We start from the raw sequence: 23,704 nt of genomic DNA on the forward strand, positions 1-23,704 counted from the left end.
ACTGACATGCCATTAAAGAAAAAGACTGGTTTATTGTCAGGAGATAAGAGAGCAGTTGTATCCAACTATTTCTGCCTTAATAAGCATCATCAGTACAATTGTTCTACTCTTTATCCAGTAACTAAGGACATAGATATATGCAACAAGAAAGTTGCAGCAAAGCTGTGTGTTAGTAGTGTCACATGTGCTATGCAGACCATCATATAACTTGTTTTATTCTTCTCTTCCATTTTATTTTGACATGCACATTGTGTTTTTATTCTCCTCTTCCGTTTTACGAATACAGTGTGCACTGCACATTGTGTATTCATACTTCTCTCTGGCTCCTACTCAAAACTGTTCACAACCATCTCACGAACCTGCGTTCGTGAGGAGAGCTTCGCGCTCTGATTGTTGTGAAAAAATGGAACACATTTATGGCCTAAGCAATTTGCCTAACTCAAACAAAAAAATGAGCTAAGAGAAATAAATCAAGAGTGGTCAGTGGCATGTATGTGAACTATATAAACAAATGCAGGTGTATCAAATGACGTACAATAAAAACCCTTGATTTACCAAGATTATAGTCGCCTCTGGAGGATAGAAATACAAAATATAATGTTAAGGGAGATAACTCTGTTCACATTTATTGCAATGTTTTCAAAATATGGAGAAAAACGGGGAAAATTTTGTGAGTGGATCTGATCTTCAAACCAATGGGTGAAAGTAACGGACATCTTTCGCTCTTTTTCGATCTCCTCGATGAATTATATTCTATTCAGTTGGCAAATACACCGAGCGTCACCAATATATCGAAGGAATATAGTAATGCCTCCAAGATGGCTGAAGGAAAATATCTCGGATGCTGTCTTCGGACTAAATTATAAATACGCTAGAGTCTCGTATCTAATGCAGTAAGCCGTAAAACTTCGATTAGCTGGAGTTATCCAATTAATTAAGAGACAAATCTCCCTCTAGCGAGTTAAAATTCGAAAAAAATAAAATGCAAGGGAATTAACTCCAATAAAACTTAAAAGTTTTAGAAAATATAATCCGTCTTAGAATGGAATAGATCAGTACTTTCAAAGTTGAACAATTTTATGTGAATATTAGGGACAAAGAGGACGATATGGAAACGATAGATTGCTCTAATATCAGAAATAGTTTTAGCTTTTATTTTGTGTGCGATTCATCTGGTTATATTAGCGGTCGAAAAGTTGTTTTGACATTCCATATTTTATTGATGAAACGAGTTATGTATTTCATCAACTTGATGCTGACAGGTTGATCACAATTAAAAGTCATTTCATTTATATATTATGAAATATCAAAACAACATTTCGATTTGTAAAGTTACTGGATGATTCGCACAAACTAGAAAGTAGGAATATATTCTTTCTATTAGGGCAGCTACAAAAGAGGAGTTTATTACTCTTCTACCATCCCCATTTGATACTAGTATCTACATAAAATTCTCAACCGTCCACTTTGAGAAACACTACACTTCTCAATGTTTCCAATTCGGAATGGATCGGAGGAAAAAAACAGAAGATTAAGTTAAGAGAAAATACTCCAATATATTCGTGATTGAAATGGTTTTGGAATTAAAGAAATTGCAATGTTAGTAGTGAATTTAGTCTTCAGCCACATTGTGGATGCACCGGGCACACTTAGGTACCGTTAGATCCCTTCAGAAAACTATATTATGCACAGCAAGACTAAGAGTTAAAATATCGATTAAAATAGACTTAGCTTAGTAAGAAAATGATGTGACTGTCAGGCTGGAACATTCCAGGAAAGAAGGTTTGCTTGATCAGGACTAAACAGATGTTTTATTCATTTTCTTCATTTATTTTATTGATTCGTTTGTTTGTTTATTTTTTCCACATGCATAGCTCTAAGGTTAAGAAGCTCCCTTAGCAGTCATACGGTTTCGAGTTCAGTGTCACTGCACGGCACCCTGGGGGAAGTGTCACCTGTTATAGCACCGCGCCGAGCAATACTTTGTAAGTAAATTTGGTAGATGAGAAATGTGCGAAAGCATATATATATATATATATTAGGTAATCTTCAAGTTTAGGGGGATAAAAAAAAATTAAAATATTCAAGGGAAATAACTGAACGACTTACCAGTATTATCCGTTTATAAATAAATCACACTCTAACCCCAACGTCAATCAAATCACGTGTGTGATTTATTTATAAACAGATGTACGGAGAATACTGGGAAGACGTTCAGTTACTTCCCTTGAATATTTTTTTTTTTATCCCCCTAAACTTGAAGATTACCTATATATTATACTGGGGAAGGGAAGTTTATGGGGTTACCCTGGGTTTCTCGTCCATAAGAGGTTAGGCCTTACGGTGTATCGTCACACCCCAGATCTGTTGGCCTAAGACCTAACCCCATAAACTGGCCTCCCCTGTTATTATATTAACTGCTTCACATCTTAGAGTATGCTTCTTCCCCTGATTTATGTTATTCTACAAACAATATATATATATATATATATATATATATATATATATACAATCAAGGTTCAGGAAGGGCAGATCCAACGGGAACAGTAATCCAAGGTAATCCGGCGGTTGGGTACATAAAATCCAGTTGAAAGGCCAGGGTCCGTGTGAGCGTACGTCATATAGTTCAAAAACACAATAACAAAAAAACAAAAAAACAACAAAGTGAGGACGTGATATGGATAGTATTATTGGACGCTCAGGAAAGGAAAGAGAGAGTGTATGACGTTTCGGGCGTAGCCCTTCGTCGGAAAGATGGAAAGTTCCATCTTTCCGACGAAGGGCTACGCCCGAAACGTCATACACTCTCTCTTTCCTTTCCTGAGCGTCCAATAATACTATCCATATCACGTCCTCACTTTGTTGTTTTTTTGTTTTTTTGTTATTGTGTTTTTGAACTATATATATATACACATACACACGTGTGTGCGTGCGTGTGCTCTCATTCTGTCACTCCAAAGCCTTACAACCATTGCTGGTTTGTTTATGTCCTCATAACCAAGCTTTTTAGTAAAAGAGACCGATTGAATAAACACCAGACTAAAGAATAAATAAAGTATTGGGGTCAATTTGTTAGACTAAACCTTTCAGGGTGGTGCCCCAGTATCGTCGCAGTACAGTAGCTGAAACAAAAGACAAGGAAAGAAAATTAGGTAGTGCTACTACTATATATAGTATATGTACCTTGCTATTTGCGACCTACTTGTAAATGACAAAACAACCCACTTACGGCCTTCAGCAAATTATGTGGAACCGACATCAGGAGCTCATATACAAACTAGTGAGCAGTCATGGCTTGATTCCAAGATTGAAATACTCAAGAAAAATAAAGGCGTACCTACTCAACATTTTCAGTCACATTTGGATCATTATTGTTGGAAAATGCTCAGGAAAAACGACGGCCTGTCCACTGCTTTTTTTAATGATATGAGATGAATTTACAAACATTAAAATCAATATTTGATGATTTTTTTTTTCATTTTGTATTATAAGGTGTTAATGATTTTTAATAAATTTTACACTACAAACTGTTTATTATTATGCTCCTTTCTTTTTGTAGAATAAATGTTTTATGATTTTTAACATATTTCATACTACCAACAGTTGGTAGATATACTATAGTAGAAAATTAATAGTAGATATCATACTATAGTAGCGCCGAAAATTATTTAGAAAAATAATATAAGATGAATAAGGCAATGTAATAATCAGGGGAGACAACCATCAACTTTAAATAAAATTATAAATAGAATGCAGCGGCGAGTGAACCTGATCTTTTGTCAGTCTGGTGACACCTCAGCATACTTCATATTATTAAATCTCACCAGTGAGGTAAAGTCAAACTGGTTAGAGCTCAATATTAAGATATGCATCTGTTACCTCTCTACTGTCCTCTTTTGACCCCAATATCCACATAAAATTTACTACTGCCGACTTTTCGAAAAGCACTTCTGTTTTAAAATATTGGGGTAACAGGAACATAGTTCAGAATGAAAGCTACACACCGCACGCGCGCGTGTATATATATATAAGACCAAAATATTTATTAGAAAAACTAGTATATTTTAATAGAATTAGGTACACACATTCTTATATATATATATATATATATATATATTTAGAGAGAGCGCTTTCACTTTTATATGAATAACTATGGAAGACTGGTGGGAATATATCTGGACTTATAGGATTGGTCGGTATTTAGTCATATAATTTAGGAGTTAGTTATAGGTTTACTTATTGAATTTATTTACCGATACTGTTGTTAATAGGGTAAATGTGTTTCTTTGTTGTAGTTTAATTAATAAAGTTAGTGTTTAATCCTTCCTAGAATTAAGATTGAATGAATCTAGCTTTCTAAGGTATGTTTGTTCCCAAACAACACTTATTTTAGTGTACAAAAGAAGATATTGAGTTATTTCCCTTGCATTTTCTGTATTTTAAAACGCTTCTTTACTTTGAATAATTACCAATAATGTATTATAGAAGTGATATAATCACTTCTAAAGTAGATTGCCTATTCATTTTATCGACCCTAAAAGGATAAAAGGCAAAGTTGAGTGTATGATGCGATGTAGTACGCAGTCAGAACTAAATACAGTACGGCGTTACACCGATTCTATGAAACTACTGCCCCTAATTTCATGAATTATTAACACAAATAACGACTTAAAAATTTATTACTTTTTATTGCAAACTAGTATCTCCATTAATATATAAATGAAAATAAGAACAAAATTCATAGTAGTGTCCATTATCTAAAACCCCATGTGATGTTGGAACATTCATACTCTTACGAAAAATAAGCGGGATTTTTTGTTGTAGAACCCACAAGGTCAGTCCAGATCTACAAGACCAATGATGAAAGGCGTTCCAGCAATAACCATCCCGCCTTTCTATCCCTATTTATAACATTGCATTATTGTTCTGCCTTTTTTCCAAAGACGACGATATGGTGTAGTTTGAAGGAGATTTTGTTGCCATTTCTAGCAGCCCGGGCTGGCCTCACCCGTATTTCTCATAGTAGACAAGATGACTGTAAGAATAGAAAAAAAAGACAAAAATATATTATACTTCCAGCTTTTATAACTTGTCCAATACCATAGAAGAATTAAATGAATGCGAATTCTGCTTTGTCTTACCAATAATAAAGAGAAGAGGGCTTTGTTTTTTTAAGAAGAGGTAACGTTTTTTGTTTTTTTTATCTAAGAACCGTTGTCCTCCAATCCTTAAAAACATTTCACGTAACATTTCTGAAAGAATTAATAGTCTTACAACCGGAAGTCATTGAAACACGCATGCGCATTGGTGAGAGAGTCCTAATTCCTCCACGTGTTTTCATCTCTTTAAAAAAGTCATACGTAAAGATGAGGCCTCTCACTGACGATGAATGTAAATTATTTTTTGAAAAATTAACCAAATAGTAAGTAAATATATTCTACGTTACCACATTATTGTCAAGTCATAGAATTTTGCCTACTTATTTTGTTTCCAAAGTATTTATCAAATATTGTTTACCAAGTACCTACATTTCCTATGTGTGTGTGTGTATATATATATATATAGTAATAATAGGGAATAAAAATTTTTTTCCAACCTTACAGGCAAAAATTGGTATAATATTATACCGGGTTTCCTAATATATAATATATATGTATATAACTAATTTAGAGACGAACCACGACGGGTTCTGAGTTGTAGAGTGGTGGTTCGTCTCACGCAGAAATGGCACACGCCTTCGAGTCAAAACGAAAAATTGCCTGTGTATATATATATATTTGTCCTTTGAGTTTTTAAGAAAATCGTAAAATTTACTAGCATTTGCATATTAAATATTTATGTGGTTATATTCTTAATATGACTATGATATGTGTGCTCATGACCCCCGGTGTAATACGGATGGAATCACAATAAAATGTTACCTTCGTTGAATTTAGAAATAAATAATTATTTTACCCAAGTAACCACTAAGTTTGGTAATTTCCTATTTAGCGTTCGTAAAATCATAGTGATCCAAAAAGTATAAGTGGTACACCCTACGAACAGCGAATAGAAAGTGAGGGGAAATGTTAGTCTTATTTTCAATAGAGTTTCGCTATGAGCACATGTGAGAATTCTTCAACAATCCACGGCGGGCGCACCAATACAAATCGCTGAATTTGACAAAGATTGAGCCAGTGTCGTAATTGTATGCTTTTCATTATCTGCTGATCCGTAAATATTTCGTTGGGAGGCATTCTTTCGGGGAAAGTGGCAATCACAACAAAACTAGGACCAGCAAGGTTTCCACGTGACGAGTTGAATTGAGATCGAAACTAAAATAGATTCGATTTTACGAACATCAAATAGTAAATTATCCAGAGTTCAATTAAACTGAGTTAATTACTATTTTGTGGCATATTTTATCGATATAAAACAGCGCACCTAAGTACTTTGCAGATATTGGGCGATCCCACTCATGTGAGGTAGTGTAAGTAATACTTTTTGAGTCAATGAAGCAGTCTGTGATTACTAAGACTAATTAAACTGACTTAATTAGTGTTTTATACTATATTTTATTGACAATAATACTCCATACTTTAAAATTTTTGGCGGAATCCTGGTTTAAGCACCCCATATTACTTCTCATAACTTATTTTCCGAAAAGTTTTGTGAATTTGTGGTTCTACATGCAGGGATTCCTTCTGCCTTGAGGTCTTCAATACAAACCTCGAACATTTCCTTAAATAGGAACAGCATGTTCTAGTAAACTTCCAGATCACAGGAACTCAATCATTGCATATATCAACAAATGACTCACTACACTCTCTCTCCTCATATAATCACAAATATTTCATGTACAGACATAGAAGTACACTTCCTAACCACATTTTAGGAGTCACAATCCAACTGTGAAGCACTTTGGATAAATGTCTTCTACTAAAGAACCGGGCCGACCAAAGCTTTGCTACAAAATTTTGTAAATGAAAAGTGAAAGAAGCCCACCGACTGTGTTGTGTCACTTTTGCTATGAAATCACGCAATAGTTGTAAACGAGTGTCACCGTCATACGACTGGTTCGTTCCCATTCTTCTTTCTATGTTAATTAGTTTCATATAATGAAATTTTTTATTTTCAGTATTGGAGATAACATTTCACAGCTGTTGGAAAGAACTGATGGAAAGTATTGTTTCCGTTTACATAAGGAAAGGATTTATTACTGCAAGTAAGGCTGTTTTGTTATTTGTTCATATAGTCTCTCTGTTTATTTTCTCATTCCTCTCTGTTGAAGAGCATAGGCTCGAAATGTAAAAAACTTTCTCACTTTCCCCAGTGTGAAACTAATACACCTGTTTTTTGTTCATACTCCTGTCTTCGTCTTTTATTTTCCTGTAAATTTCAACTATATATATATATATATATATATATATATATATATATTTCGGGAATAAATGATGGATTTTTTTCCCTTATGAGGTTTTTTCACGCTAGCTACTTGATAAATTCTTGTAAAAGAATTCGTCCTATTATTGAATTTATATATATATAAACAATATATGAGTATATGCATATATATGTACATGTATGTACATACCTTCATCTACATGTACATATAGATACATAACTGGGTACATGACGTGGCAAAAGAACATGGACAAACTGATAAACAAGGTACAACAAACAAGCAGGCCACATAGAAACATCCCCTTCATCAGCTGCCACCATTAAAACACCGGCGTTTCGAAGAATTAAGGCAGTACGCATCGTTAAAATGGTTCTTCCCACGCACACAAATTAAATTTTTTTCGTGGAGGGTAGTGGCGGACGGAAAACAAAACGGTGAAATAAACAAACAAAAAGGCTGTACAGCCAGACGTGAAGTGTGTATGTATTGAACGCTGTGAAGCACGAACAGGAGGGGCAAAGAAGTACGTGCGAGCTTGGGGAGTCCAAGAACGAGAAGAAATAGCAGCCAGACACACGTGACCAGCACTGAGTAGAGAGAAAGAGTAGCAGAGGGAGAAGAAGGGGAGGAAGTAGAATAAAAGTGAGCAACGAGAGGGAGAGAGATAGTAGTAGTAACGGTGAGAGGCGAAGGACGAGCAACAAGAGAGAGAGAGATAGTAGTGACAGGGAGAAGCGAAGAACAGTAGAGGGAAGAATGAGAGGGGGAGATAGAGAGAGAGAGATACACGCACACACCACCACCATCATCATCATTAATGTCCTTGTTTCATGTTGGCATGAGTTGAGAATAATTGAAAGGTGACGGCTGGGTTGGATCAGAATGATGAAAATAGTTCTTGCATTTGGCAGCTGACTAAAGCTTTGAGAGAAATTTGGAAGATGGAAATGAAAGAAGTCTGTTATATATATATATATATATATAGCTCCTCATCCCTTAACATAACGCTTCCACTCATAGGGTTCATAATCTGGCAAGCTGCATAGCATCCTCACTAGTGCTTGTGGCACACAAAAGAAAAATAAGCATCCAGTACATATTGTAAAGTGGTTAGCATTAGAAAAGGCATCCAAACCAAAGAAGACAGGGGATCACAATGCTAGCATGAAACAAGGACATCTAAATGCTGATATGTGCATGTGTATTTACATTCATGCTGTTTGAAAGTAATGTTGCCACTTACGTCAAGGAATCATTTGGTCATTGCTTTTGATCACTGATGTATTTCATCATCAGAAAACAGTTTCTCTTTCAGACTAATGTGTTCATAACACACTTAATTCAGTGAGGGTTAGGAATTTTGGGATTCCAATGTTTTGACCTTGTTGCATATCTTCTCAGCCAAAGCTACCCCAGACCATAAATCTAACCAGAGTTTTGGTTCTTGTTTATAGGATTCAGCAAGCAAATACCTTCTCAGCCAAAGCTACCCCAGATTAATAAATCTAACCAGAGTTTTGGTTCTTGTTTATAGGGAAAAAAACATTAAAAAATGACAATTTTTGTCATTTTGGGGCAAATTCTCTTACAACCCAAGAGAAAATTTTAAGTGCATATGCACTTAATTTGACAACCGTGTTTCATGGGTATAGTTCCACTGATGGTGAGAATCAAATATCAATTGCAACAGTTAGAACCAACAATTTTAAGTGCAGGTGTTAAGAAAATACATGTTACATGTTTTAGCACACAACGCTGCAATGTTTAGAATTGATAATTTTAAGTGCAGGTGTTAAGAAAATACATGTTACAGCAACCTGAGAATGCTGAAATAACTGATGAATATTTTAACCCCACAACAATTTAAGCCAAATTTCGTTAATCAGTTAATCAAAAATCATCTTACTTTGCTTGAGTAGCCTAGGTAAAAATTTGCCTCAACCCAGCCTTAGCTCACATTTCATCTGTATAAAATTTCAAGAAAATCAATTGAAAACTTTAAAAGTTATGGCAGAAAATAACATTCATACGAGTATTTACATAGAAATATCCTATTGATTTTGAAAAATCGATGCTGATTAAAAATTATCGATTTTTTTTTTTTTTTTGAAATTCCAAGTGTGCAAGTGACCGCATGGGCATAAGCCCCACACACGTGTCAAGTTTCATCAAGATCAGTTGGATAGTCTCGGAGGAGTTAAAGTAACAAATTCACCGACAGACAGAAATTGCCATTTATGTATATAGATTTCTTGCTAAATTTATACAAAAAGATATTTATTTATAAATATTGCTTACAAATTTATCTCGCATTTTATTTTCAGCTACTGCAAGTCAATCTTAGAGACATACTATTGAGTAAAATAACTATGGTGATATTGAATTACCTAAGTGAAGTATATCAATTCTTACAGTGCCTGTACACTATAAGAACTGGTAACAGTTAAGAGATTTTATCTCAGTTTCTGCTCTATGCATCTGTGCCATTTTATTTTCAAACTTGAATGTTTTTCTTTGTGGTTTTTCAGAGAAAGTTTAATGAAAAAGGCTTGTCATGTTTCCAGAGAAAACTTAAGAAGTTTTGGCACCTGTTTTGGCAAGTTCACCAAAACTCGCAAATTTCGGCTTCATGTTACTGCATTAGATTTTCTTGCTCCTTATGCTAAGGTTTGTACATTGTTCATTATTATCTTTAAAATAAAAAAATATAGAAGGTAGATGTCCAGATTGATAGAGCACTTGTACTATGTATTGCATTCTATTTTTACATTCTGAATTTTAAATTTCCTGGAAGTCTTTTGTATTCAGCAATCGAGGGACCAATAAAAATAAGTTATATGTACTGCAGTTAATTACATCAGCATACTCTTTGCTACTAAATTGAAGCTTCGAGCTACACCATTTAAATTACATTAAAACCAGAATTAACAAATGTGGAAACATTTTTTCTGTTTAAATACACTACTTTTGTTTCTATAAATTTTTAGAATAATGAAAATTATTTAAAAATAGCTTTGTCATTATTAATCAAATATTTAAAATTAAGATTAACATAAAATTTTGATGGGAGGTTCTAATTTAGATCCTTTTAAAACATTTTGCATAACACAAAGAGTAGTTTCAAGTGGGTTGGAATCAAAAGGGTTATTTGATAACGAAAGCAATCTTACGGGTCTTGAAGATGTTAGTGTACACAAAGAAAATATTGGCTTCAAATTTTGGCACAAGGCCAGCAATTTTGGGGGAGGAGTTAAGTCAGTTACATCGACCCCAATACTCAACTGGTACTTGTTTTATCAACTCTGAAAGGATGAAAAGTAAAGTTGACCTCAGCAGAGTTTGAACTCAGAACAAAGAACAACAAAATGCCACTAAGTATTTTGCCCAATGTGCTAACAATTCTGCTAGCTCACTGCCTTACTCAAAGAAAATATTGAAAATATGACTTCTTCATCAGCATTGGTGCAGATATGAAGTTAATTTGAAGGACCTAATCACAGGCTCACATATTATTCAAAGTATATGTGCATGATTCTTATAAATTTAAAACTTCCTGTCTGTTTTTAGAATAAGTATTGCTTCTACAGTTAGGCGGGATCCTCTGGTTGCTCCAGTTGTTAGAATAGCTGACAAATTTTCCTCAAATCACACACTACCATTTCAAATCAGGGAGACTATTCATATACAAAAGAATGAGCTGGAATATCTTTGACTATAGGCATGTTGAGTCAGTACTGACTTGGAACTATTGCACAAAACCCATTTTGAGCCATAAAATTACTTTTCTTATGATTAATTAGTTGTTCTTAGAATGTTTTTTCAAATGTCATTCATGGCTGTATAATATATTTAAGGAGGTTAAATGCTGTGTAAATAATGTATAGATGACCGATCCTTTTTCTGTGTTGATATCCAATGCAGATGTTTTCATTTTATTTTTAATTATGATTCTTTATGTTAGTGTTTGTGGAGGCGCAATGGCCTAGTGGTTAGGGCAGCAGACTCGCATTCGGAGGATCACGGTTTCAATTCCCAGACCGGGCGTTGTGTGTGTTTCATCATCATCATCATCATCATCGTTTAACGTCCGCTTTCCATGCTAGCATGGGTTGGGCGATTTGACTGAGGACTGGTGCAACCGGATGGCTACACCAGGCTCCAATCTAATTTGGCAAAGTTTCTACAGCTGGATGCCCTTCCTAACGCCAACCACTCAGAGAGTGTAGTGGGTGCTTTTACGTGTCACCCGCACGAAAACAGCCACGCTCGAAATGGTGTCTTTTATGTGCCACCTGCACAAGAGCCAGTCCAGGGGCACTGGCAACGATCTCACTTGGCTTGCCGGGTCTTCTCACGCACAGCACATTTCCAAAGGTCTCGGTCAGTAGTCATCGCCTCGGTGAGGCCCAATGTTCGAAGGTCTTGCCTCACCACCTCAGCCCAGGTTTTCCTGGGCCTACCTCTTCCCTCAACTGTTAGGGAGTGGCACTTTTTCACGCAACTATCCTCATTCATTCTCACCACATGTCTAAACCAGCGCAATCGTCTCTTGCACACCACTACTGACGCTTCTTATGTTCAGCTTTTCTCTCAAGATACTTACACTCTGACGGGTATGCACATTTACATTACACATCCAGCGGAGCATACTGGCTTCATTCCTTGCGAGCTTACGCATGTCCTCAGCAGTCACAGCCCATGTTTCACTGCCATGTAGCATGACTGTTCGTACACATGCATCATACAGTCTGCCTTTTACCCTGAGTGAGAGTCCCTTTGTCGCCAGCAGAGGTAAGAGCTCTCTAAAAACACCTAAAGCTCCACAAGGCTCCAGCAGTAGGTGGTGGCGAACCCTGTTGTACTCTTTCGCCCCAACTTTCTCTTACTCTTTCTTCCTGTTTCTTGAGTAAAAAGCTGCAATGGACTGGCGTCCCATCCAGCTAGGGGGAACACATATGCCATGGAAACCAGGAACCGGCCCTATGTTCCACAAGGGGCTAAGAGGATTTCCATATTAGTGTTTCCTTCTCTTTTTAACTCTTGACAACCCTTGAAATAGATTCCATGTCTCAGGGTAAAAATTATTCTTTGTCCTTATCTTCCTCTTTTGTAAGCGAAGGATTCACCCTTTAGCATTCAGATTACTTTATCAGATGTAATGTTTGTTTATTTACATTGTTTTGAATTTATCATCATTATTGTGTGGCTGTATGTTTTTAGACTAACATTGTAGGGTAGGTGTGAGAGGTCGGATCTGGCCAGTTTGAGCATAAAAAAAGGGAGACTATTTTGGCTGGATATAGCTGGTTTAAATACTAAAGGGTTAAATACATCATGAAACTCTTTGAATGGTTTGCCACTGCTAAAATCCATCAGATGTTACAAAGAGAATTTCATCTTCAAAATCTTATTTAGACCAGATTCCTTTACAATTCTCTATGAAGCGGTCATTTTTCCTATAGCGTTGCCTTACTGCTCCAGACACTGGGATTTTCCTAAACTAAGGAATATGATGTATGGACTACGTTTCCTACAGAGCTCCTTGCAACCACTCATAGAATCTTAGGGTTCCAGAGAACCCCAGTTGGGAAACTATATGCTCCTCAGTTAACTTAGTGGTTGGGAATTGCATCATCAGGACGTCGTGTCTTGAGGAAGGCTTCTTTTATCAGCTTTCTGTTGTGGAAGTAAGCAGCACTGATTTTCAAAGCTTCTAAGAGCATAAGAAATATTTACATTACATTGCAATGCAATTACTCGTGGTGCAGTGTTGACGATGTTGATATTAGCAAAAGGAGCTTTGACTGTTCTTAAACCATCTCATATATATATATATATATAAGCGCAGGAGTGGCTCTGTGGTAAGTAGCTTGCTTACCAACCACATGGTTCCTGGTTCATTCCCATTGCATAGTACCTTGAGCAAGTGTCTTCTACTATAGCCTCGGGCCGACCAAAGCCTTGTGAGTGGATTTGGTAGACAGAAACTGAAAGAGCCCATCATATATATATATATATATGTGTGTGTGTGTATTTGTGTATCTGTATTTGTCCCCACAACGGATGCTGGTGTGTTTACGTCCCCGTAACTCAGTGGTTCGGCAAAAGAGACTGATAGATTAAGTCCTAGAGGTCAATTTGCTCGGCTAAAGGTGGTCCTCCAGCATGGCTGCAGTCAAATGACTGAAATAAGTATAAGAAAAAGAATAGAGTAATCCCTCGCCATATCACAGTTCACCTATTGCACACTCAGTAAATCACAGACTTTTCTGGCTAAGACATGTAAGTTTATATCACGCGTTTCTGCAGCTGATAGGCATTTATATCTTTTTAGATTTTATTTCTGTGGGAGGTTTTGGAATGTTAGACCCACAATAACTGAGGGATTACTGTGTGTATGTATATATATATTTTGAGCGTGGCCGTTGCCAGTACCGCCTGACTGGCCTTCGTGCCGGTGGCACGTAAAAGCACCCACTACACTCTTGGAGTGGTTGGCGTTAGGAAGGGCATCCAGCTGTAGAAACTCTGCCAAATCAGATTGGAGCCTGGTGTAGCCATCTGGTTCACCAGTCCTCAGTCAAATCGTCCAACCCATGCTAGCATGGAAAGCAGACGTTAAACGAACCATATATATATAAATGTGTGTGTAAGTATGTATATTGTGTTATAATTGACCATTTAAATGTAATTTCTCTCACTAGTACAAAATATGGTTGAAGCCAAATGCAGAACAACAGTTCTTATATGGAAACCACATAATGAAAGCTGGTCTTGGCAGAATCACAGAAAATACTGAGCAGTACCAAGGTGTTATTGTATACAATATGAATGATTTGCCTTTGGTAAGTTTTTCTTTCTATACAAACATAAACAAATGCATGCATTTCTATTTACATATACACAAATCTTGCACACAGTATGAAATAATTGGAAACAGAGCTGTTGTATAGAGTAACAAGTTCTTGGCAGAATGAAACTGCATGAATGAAAAACAACGAACTATTTCAGGAACATCATAATCATTTCAACGTTCACTCTTCCATGCTTTCTTGGATTGGACAAAATTTTCTGCAACTGGATACCTTTCCTGTTGCCAACCCTTACCTGTTTTCCAGCAAGGTCATATTTTCTTATGACCAGACATGACTTTGTGAAAGATTGGAAATAAAGTACACAACCTGTACGATAGTGAGCTTCATTTACATCCATCAAGTGATGTCAAACCAAGGAGAGAGGTGGTGGGGAGATACATTCGATGGGCACCTTTTCAGTTTCTGTCTACCAAATACACTCAAGACTTTGATTAACCCAATGTTATGGTAGAAGACATTTGACAAAAGTGTCAGACTGAATGGGAAGCAAACTTCTTGACCATACCCTAACATCTTAAGAGAAAAGAAGGACCTGGTCAAATAATGTTTTAGATACACTTTATGTGGGGTGAGGGAGAGAAAAAAAACTTTTAGTTACAAGTGGAATACCGTTGATTAGAGTACTGACAATCTTAAAAGTATATTATTGCAATGGTGACTTTAAAATAATTTGCAGGAGTTATTCCCCTTATATACCTCATCAATACTACGAGAAAATTTTGAATAACAGTTTGTCTCGTTCGTTTCGAATACCTGTAGGTTATAAGTTATAACTTTGAAGAAAACACAGTGATTCTTCACTGGTGGGGTCTTATATATAATGGCGTGTAGAATACTGAGTTTTTAAAAAAATCCTTGGATGGGGAAAAAAAGTCGAACACTGCCCATGATATGTAAACCCAAATCTTCTGTAAACTTGACAGAGATTCTAATCATTATAACAAAGCAACACTTTGAATTGTCTCCATTCATTTAGAAGCTGAGTTCTTACCAGTGAGAATTGTTTGTTGTTTACATTATATAAATTTAGGAACTTCAAGAATTGAAGTAAATTATTTTAATGTTGGAACTCAAAGTAGATAAAGCTTTAAATAGCAGCATGAAGAATATTGGGTTCAAAAGAACCTTTGGATGGAAAAAAGTTCAAAGCTGCCAGTGGGATTGCATATATATATATATATATAAAGGAGCGTAGGCTTCAAGCTTTAAAGACTTTTTCACTTCCCAAGCGTGAAACTAATACATCTGTTTGTTGCTTACACCACCTGTCTTCGTCTTTTGTTTTTGTTTTTTTTTTGTGAATTCTCCCTATATATAAAGGACCCCCTTCAGTCATGAATGATCATGGGGTTGCACCTACAAAGTTCCCCTCCAGGCATGGTTGTTTGTGGAAGGCCAGCAGTTGCCCATGCATACCAGCCTCTCCTCTCGATGCTATTGATGTTATCAGTAAAAGCAAAGGCTGATCAATACAGCTTGGCGCCAGTTGCATTGCAACGCATTTCTATAGCTAAGTGAACTGGAGCAATGTTAAATAACGTGTCTTGCTCAAGGACACAACCCAGTCCAGTAATCAAACTTGCTACCTCATGATTCGACACTTTAACCACATACACAAGAAAGCAAGTGCATAAATGCAAAACAAGGTGAAAAAAATAGTACTAGAATATCAAAGGTAGTGTAATGTACTAATTAAAGCCAGAAAAGAAAAAAACAGAGTTTCACATGATCATTCATCAGACAGTTGTGATGATACAACTCTCCTACAAATGGTCACATGAAATTGAGTAACAAATTTTTTTCTGGCTTTAGTAAATAGTGTATATATATAACAAAAGCTATGGTTAAGAAGTTGGCTTTTAAAAAAAGAGTTTCAGATTCTGTTCCACTGCATGGCACCTTGGGCAAGTTTATTCTGTTATGGCCTCAGGCCAACTGAAGCTTTGTAAACGGATTTGGCAGGCTGAAATGCAAAAAAGCCTATTGTGTGTGTGTGGTTCTTTTGTCTTGTCATCATATAGTAGTTGTAAATCAAATGAGTGTTACCATAATACAATCAATGTCATTTGTTTCCCATGTTCCTTGAAAACATGTCCAACCACAGGGAAAATATTATGTTGCTTGGAAATAGATGAGACTTAATGACAGTGAGGAAATCTGCCTCAACAAATTCCTTCTGATCTATGTGAGCATAGAAAAAAAAAATACACAATATGATGATGGGGATCTTGATATTTGTATAGTATTTGCTAGTCAAAATGAATGTCCATGAATCCTGAGATCCCAGGTTCAATCCCAGTGAGAGTTATCTTTGGCAATCATCTTATACAGTAGCCTCAGGTTGACATGTGCTTGGTGTGTGGAATTTGGTAGGCACACACCATATAGAAGTGGTGGGGTATGGCTTAGTGGTTTGGGTATTGAACTCATGCTCATAAGATTGTGGTTTCAGTTCCTGGACTAGGTAATGTGTTGTGTTCTTGAGCAAAACACTTCATTTCATATTGCTCCTGTTCACTCAGCTGGCAAAACTGAATGGGGTGGGAGGAGTACATGTGTCAGAAAATCCGGGAAACCAGCCCTATCAGTCCATGTGAGCCAGGAAGGAGCTCAACCTTTTTTTATCTTACTGTATACAAACCTGTCATGGATTGTAACTACAATTTGAAGATACAGTCTTGTCACATATTGTGTCTGTGGAATACTCAGCTCCTTGAACATTTTTTAACCAATACGTACTTCTAAATGCTCATCATCTAAACCAGTGGCTCTCAACTAGTTTTTCTCTATGGACCCCTTTAATTATTGTTTTATTCTGGTAGACCCCAACAGCCATTCAATGTGATAGGATTTTTTTAACCCTTTAGCATTCAGATTATTCTGTCCAATGAAATGCTTATTTATTTGCATTGCTTTGGATTACACATGCATTACCTTTTTGTATTAAGATTTCAATGTTGTGATTGTTTATTTTTAGAATGACATTATAGGATAGGTGTGAGAGGCTGAATATAGCCAGTCCCAACATAAAACAGGCAGAAATATGGGAGTTTGTTTGTATGACAGTCCCAACATAAAACATAGCCAGTCCCAGCATAAAACAGGCAGAATATTTGGACTAGATATGACCAGTTTAAATGCTTAAGGGTTAAAAACTAGTTCTATAGATACTTTTTTCAAAGCTCCTATTTTGTTTTTCACACATTTACTTGTGTAACCTGAACTGTGTCAAACGTTATAGAAAGGAACCTAGCAGTTTCTTGCTAAAAATCCATTTAAAGCAACATTTTTTCATGGACCTCTAAAAAAAAAACTGTGGATCCCCAATTTTGCTTGCATGGACTCCCAGGGATTGTATAGACCTTGGTTGAGAACCTCTCATCTAAGCCAACAAGAGAGTCTTTTTGACCTTTTGGTTTCATGTCTTACCAGTGATTGAAAACCTTATATTTTTCTGATGATTGATCTATTGCAGCAGTAAAGGGTACTGGGTGAGGAAACAAACTATTTAATTACCTATAAGATACAGGCATGGCTGTGTGGCTAAGAAGTTCTCTTCCCAACCACATGGTTTCAGGTTCAGTCTCACTGCATAACACCTTGGGTAAGTGTCTTTTACTATAGCCCCACATTGACCAAGGCTTTGCAAATAGATTTGATATGCATGTGTGTGGTGTTTTGTATGTCTTCGTTGCAATATGTCATTAGTTATAGATGAGGTCGCTGTCATACAAACAAACTCCCATATTTCCAGTTTTCAATAAAACCTGTCCAGTTGTGAGGATGTATTACTTTGCTTGAAAAACAAGTGAGAATCAGTGACAAGAAGGGCATCCAGTTGTAGAAAATCTACCTCAACAAATTCTGTCTGATCCATGCAAGCATAGAAAAGTGGAATTGAACTCTTTAGCATTTTTAACCAGCCATACCCAGCCCAAATATTCTACCTATTTTATGTTTAAATTGGTTAGATCTGGCCTCTCACACTTACCCTGTAACGTAATTCTAAAAATAACAATCACATCATTGATGATGCATGGTTAATTCAGAACAGTGTGAATGCATAAGCATTGCATTTAGCAGATTAATCTGAACACTAAAGGGCTAAAGTGTTGCAGTGTTCATAAACAACAGGTGGGCCCATGCAGTTGCTGAGTGATATCCAAGAAATTGGAAAAGGGCCACTCGGAAGGCCTCCCTGACAATGGGAAAACAATTTGGTCAAACCAGTGGTTCTCAATCATTTTGTTTTTATCTATGGACCTCTTTGATTCCTATTTTACTCAAATGGACCCATTTGATGTTTAAAAAAATCCTATCACATTTTTTGTAATTAAATATTATTGTTGAAGTATTTTGTGTATTGTAGAAGAATAACTGATTTATTGCACATAAATTTTAACAACAAAATCATATATGAACCCCAGTTGAGAACCACAGAGTTTAAATACTTTGGGACAAGGTAGAAAAGAATAGCAGAATCAAGAAAGTATTGGAGGTGCATTGCAACCAGCAATGTATAACATCTGATAGTCTCGTCATACAATTATATATGTATATATGTCTGGCTTCCATGCTAGTGGCCTGTAAATAGCACCATTAGAGTGTAATCATTACCAGCATTGCCTTCTAGCACTTGTGCTGGTGGCCCGTTAGAAAATCATTCGAGCGAGGTCGTTGCCAGTGCTGCTGGACTGGCTCCTGTGCAGGTGGCACGTAAAAAACACCTTTTTGAGCATGGCCGTTGCCAGTACCGTGTGACTGGCCCTCGTGCCAGTGGCACGTAAAAGCACCCACTACACTCTGAGTGGTTGGCGTTAGGAAGGGCATCCAGCTGTAGAAACTCTGCCAGATTAGATTGGAGCCTGGTGCAGCCTTCTGGCTTACCAGTCCTCAGTCAAATTGTCCAACCCATGCTAACAGGGAAAGCAGATGTTAAACGATGATGATATATATATATGTATGTATAAAAATCAATGAGCAAGTAATACTCCAGACCAAACAAGAATTAATAAGGAAAGCTCATTTATTAAAAAATACAACCCACCGCTGAAGAGGATATAAAAAAAAAGCACTAGTAATACACAAGTCTCATTTTCCTATGAATTAGTTACTGTAGGATGTTTACTTGGGCTCATTCTTAAGAAAACCAAAATTCATGTAACAGCTATCATCTATCTTATTTACTCCTTTTTAACAAAGAAGGGATATGTTTTAACATGTTCAGTAGGACAAAAGTAGCACTAATTCATAACACTGTTCTTCAACAGAATAATAAAGAACAGTTATCTCTAACACTTTTATCTAAACTACTATATCACTTATTCATATCTCTCTCTTCTGTCAGGACTTATTCAGTGGAGAAAAGCTTTTGTGTGACCTTCTAGCACGACTGCCACGTAAACTTAATTCATGAATGTTGACCAATCAACTTGTACATTAACAGAGAGTTTTTATGTGTCACATTCCTACTTTAAAACCAAGCTATTTCTATAGCAACAGCCAGAATAGACATAATTCCATAGATTTAAACACTTTTGAAAATCTAATGTGAAAGTGAATTCCTATATTTTTAATAATATTATAATAATAATAATAATAATAATAACAATCTACTTGTATACAGTACTAAATACCTCATTGGAAACTAGTTAAAGAGCAGGCAGAAAGTGGCAGTGAAAGCAAAAACTGCATGTGTAATTCATGATAAATTATAAAGAAACAAAAAAGTGAACAGTAAAAGAGTCATAAAAAGGAAATAGTGCTTCAGTACATCTGGACTAATGTTGGTGAATTTTAGGAACTTTCAAAGAATTCTGTGTCCTGACAGCTAACAATCCATCATCATCATCATCATCGTTTAACGTCCGCTTTCCATGCTAGCATGGGTTGGACGATTTGACTGAGGGCTGGTGAAACCAGATGGCTACACCAGGCTGCAATCTGATTTGGCAGAGTTTCTACAACTGGATGCCCTTCCTAACGCCAACCACTCTGAGAGTGTAGTGATTGCTTTTACGTGCCACCGGCTCGAAGGCTAGTCAGGCCGTACTGACAACGGCCACGCTCGAAATGGTGTATTTTATGTGCCACCTGCACAAGAGCCAGTCCAGGGGCACTGGCAACGATCTCGCTCGGTGGGTAGTTTATTCCATGCTTTGACAATTTGGTAGAAGGGGGGTCATATAGAATGCCATTACACAGGTGCATACCTTAAGGAAAAAAATAGAAGGCAATGAAGGGTTAAGTTGATGGAGACTTGTCAGAAATATAATAGATGAGAGACTTGTGTAGATATATATATATTATTCCAAACACCATTACCGTTCTAATGACTACGCTTTTGCTATGTTTACATCAGTCGGTGAGTCTTGCTCAGTGTGCTATGTTGGGTCCTTACTGCAACCCTCCATTTTGGTAGTCGAGAATATAGGTCTGCAGCATGAAGTGGGTGTTGTGGTTTCTAGTCTATGCATTATATAACTGACACAAAGCAAATGTGACAAGTTATGTGTGTGTATAAGTTTGTATGTACATATTGTCATCACTTTTATGAAGTTTGAGATTAGCCTTCACCACTTCATTGCATGTCTTTGGTCCCTATCTCTCTCTTTTCCAGCTATTTCAAGTACACACTACTTTTTTTATATGATTGCTTCACATGTCTATATCGGGCAGACTTCACTTTTGTATCTTATAACCAGTATTCTCATATCTAGATTTTCTCTGAGCTCATTCGTGCTTTGTTATTCATGCACACTAACATGACACCCAGCAGAGCATGTTCACTTATTTCATTCTATCCATTGCAAAGCTTCCATATTCAAGGCCTACATTTCACTACTATGCAACTTTGCACTTTGTATACAAACATCATACAATTTGGCCTTTGCCCTGAGATAGAGAGGAATTCCTTTTTACCAGTTAAGGTAATAGTTCCTTGATCTTACTCTGGTTACCATGCTTTCCTATAGAGTTCATTTTACCATACAGGCACAAGACAGACATGTCAGCAGTACAGACAGCAATTTTTATAAGCTCTTCGGTTCTGATCTCTGCTCCATTTTCCCTTTCTTCCACCACTGTACAATACAGCATTTTTCATTTCAAGTCCACATCTGTTAATCTTGCAAGTATCAGCTAATGCCCATATTGTTATCACTAGCTTATTTTATATCAACAGTTTAACAATATACAGCCATACACCACTTTGTTCTGCTTTATCTGTTAAAATTAATACCTAAATTCTCAGTAAAACTTGCATTAACATATAATGGGTCACGAGTACACATTAAATTTTTGCTCTTCTGATTTAATAGAGTACTCAGTAAAAAGAAGTGTATATGGTGTCATAAATAGATCTCCATTAATATTTAAGTGGCCACTAACATGTATCTCCTTAAACTAACACTCAGGCTGAATCAGCATGGCACACTGCATGACAAGTCTTTGAATTGCTAATGCAGTCCACCAAACTGGCTGTCACAGTTTCCATCCAGTTTTACTGAAGATTTAGGTAAATCCGAGGTCTTATTAGATCCTTGTCCAAGATATTATGCAGTCGCATTGAATCTGGAAATTTGTGGTTGCAAAATAAAATTTGACCCTTTGGTTACGGTCAGCTTTTTTTCTAACTCAATATGCTTGGTGGTGTGTTTAAGAAGTACACTTTCCAATCATATGGTTTCAGGTTCATTCCCATTGTATGGCACCTTGGGCAGGTGTCTTCAGCTAAAGCCTTGTGAGTGGATTTGGTAGGCAGAAACTGAAAGGCGGCGAGCTGGCAGAATCATTAGTATGCTGAACGAAATGCTTAGCGGTATTTCGCCCATCACTACATTCTGAGTTCAAATTCTGCTGGGGTCGACATTACCTTTCATCCTTTCAGGGTCGATAAATTAAGTACCAGTTATGCACTGGCGTTGATGTAATCGACTTAATCTCTCTATGTTTAGCCCCTTGTGGGCAATAAAGAAATAAGAAACTGCTCAGAAGCCTATCATATGTATGTGAGTTCATGTTTTCCAGATGTAACAAATTCCCTGTTCATTTGGGCATTTGCTTGCAGTCCACCTTTTGAAAGTTTGTCTCAGTTTCTTGATATGTTGCACTATCTCCATGCATGTTTACTGATGTTCAAGAAAGGGCACATTTAAATGTTCGTTTTTAGTTCTCTCTGCATAACAATGTCTTGGCATCAGGAAATAAAATGATTATGATAAAAAATTAAAACTTGCTTAAAAACACTCTTTCAATTGTTACTTAAAATTTTATATTTCAGGGGTTTGGAGTAGCATCTAAATCAACACAAAATTGTCGAAGAGCAGACCCAATGGATATTGTTGCGTTTCATCAGGCAGACATTGGGGAATATCTCAGAAATGAAGACAGAATAATCTAACTTTTTTTTTAAAACTCAATTGTATATTTGTAGATGTATATATTTATATTTTTTTGCCTATTCATCTAAATAAATCATTTGAACTTATAAGCATTTTTGTTTAATATCTTTTTATGCTTTACTTGTTTCAGTCATTATACTGTGGCCATGTTGTGGCTCACCCTTGAACTTTAGTCGAACTAAACCCTTTATTTTCTTTTTAAGCCTGTTGTTTTTTGCCAAACTGCTAAGTTACGGGGATGTAAACACACAAACACTGGTTGTCGAGTGGTAGTGGGACACACAATAGACTTCTTTCGGCTTCCCTCTACCAAATCCACTTGCCCAAGGTGCCGTGCAGTGGTACTGAACCTTCAACCATGTCATTGGGAAGCAAACTTCTTACAACACAGCCAGTGCAAATTTTTTTCATTTAAATTCATTAGACTTACTTGTGTGTGATTTTGTAACTTTAACCCATTAACATTTAAACCTGCCATATCAACCTAATTATTCCACTTGTTGTATGTTGAAATAAGCCATATCCGTGCCCCTAACACCTACTCTATGATATCATTCTAATAACTAATAGTTATATGTGAGAAAAATCTGAAAGCTATAAGACAATTCATGGTTAATTCTAAAAATGTGATTAAATAAGCATCACATTTGACAGAATAATTTGAAAGCTAAAGGGTTATAGTTATAATAAAGGCAACTAGAGCTTCCAAATCCATTCTGTGCAATTCTACAAAATGGTTGATTATTTACCCATTTAGCAATTAGATTATTCTGTCAAATACTTGAATTCAAAAAAATATGAATTGAATAAGTATTTCTTTAAATTCCCTATTATTCAACCCTTTGCTTTTTTATCAAATTAACAGCCTTAGTTACAACCTCTATTATATTGCCCATCTTGAGAGATTTTGCACATAAACTTTTCAGATCCAAAAGATGCTTCTTAAATTCATTCTAAATCAGAGCTACGAACCCTTTTTCACAACCTACCATAGATGGTGTGCCATCTGTAGCAAGACCACTCATTTTTTTCATGCAGTAAAT

At 36.3% G+C, this 23,704-nt stretch overlaps 1 protein-coding gene across 2 annotated transcripts; it reads left to right on the forward strand.

Moving 5' to 3' along the window:
• Window positions 1-5,029: 5,029 nt before the first annotated feature.
• Window positions 5,030-22,750, forward strand: LOC106868040 (60S ribosome subunit biogenesis protein NIP7 homolog). 2 transcript variants are annotated; one of them, XR_001409215.3, is made up of 6 exons: window positions 5,177-5,422; window positions 7,118-7,204; window positions 9,913-10,051; window positions 14,089-14,229; window positions 17,735-17,863; window positions 22,541-22,750. XR_001409215.3 is itself a non-coding variant. In XM_014913150.3 (5 exons), exons 1-5 carry the CDS (start codon window positions 5,298-5,300, stop codon window positions 22,658-22,660), a joined length of 612 nt encoding a protein of 203 aa, XP_014768636.1. In that variant the 5' UTR covers window positions 5,030-5,297; the 3' UTR covers window positions 22,661-22,750. The 2 variants fall into 2 exon arrangements, 1 of the variants encoding a protein (XP_014768636.1); XM_014913150.3 differs by lacking the exon at window positions 17,735-17,863 and having other exon boundaries at window positions 5,030-5,422.
• Window positions 22,751-23,704: the final 954 nt, after the last annotated feature.

Source organism: Octopus bimaculoides, chromosome 9, assembly GCF_046866305.1.
Source record: "Octopus bimaculoides isolate indiv1 chromosome 9, ASM4686630v1, whole genome shotgun sequence".
NCBI lineage: Eukaryota > Metazoa > Mollusca > Cephalopoda > Octopoda > Octopodidae > Octopus > Octopus bimaculoides.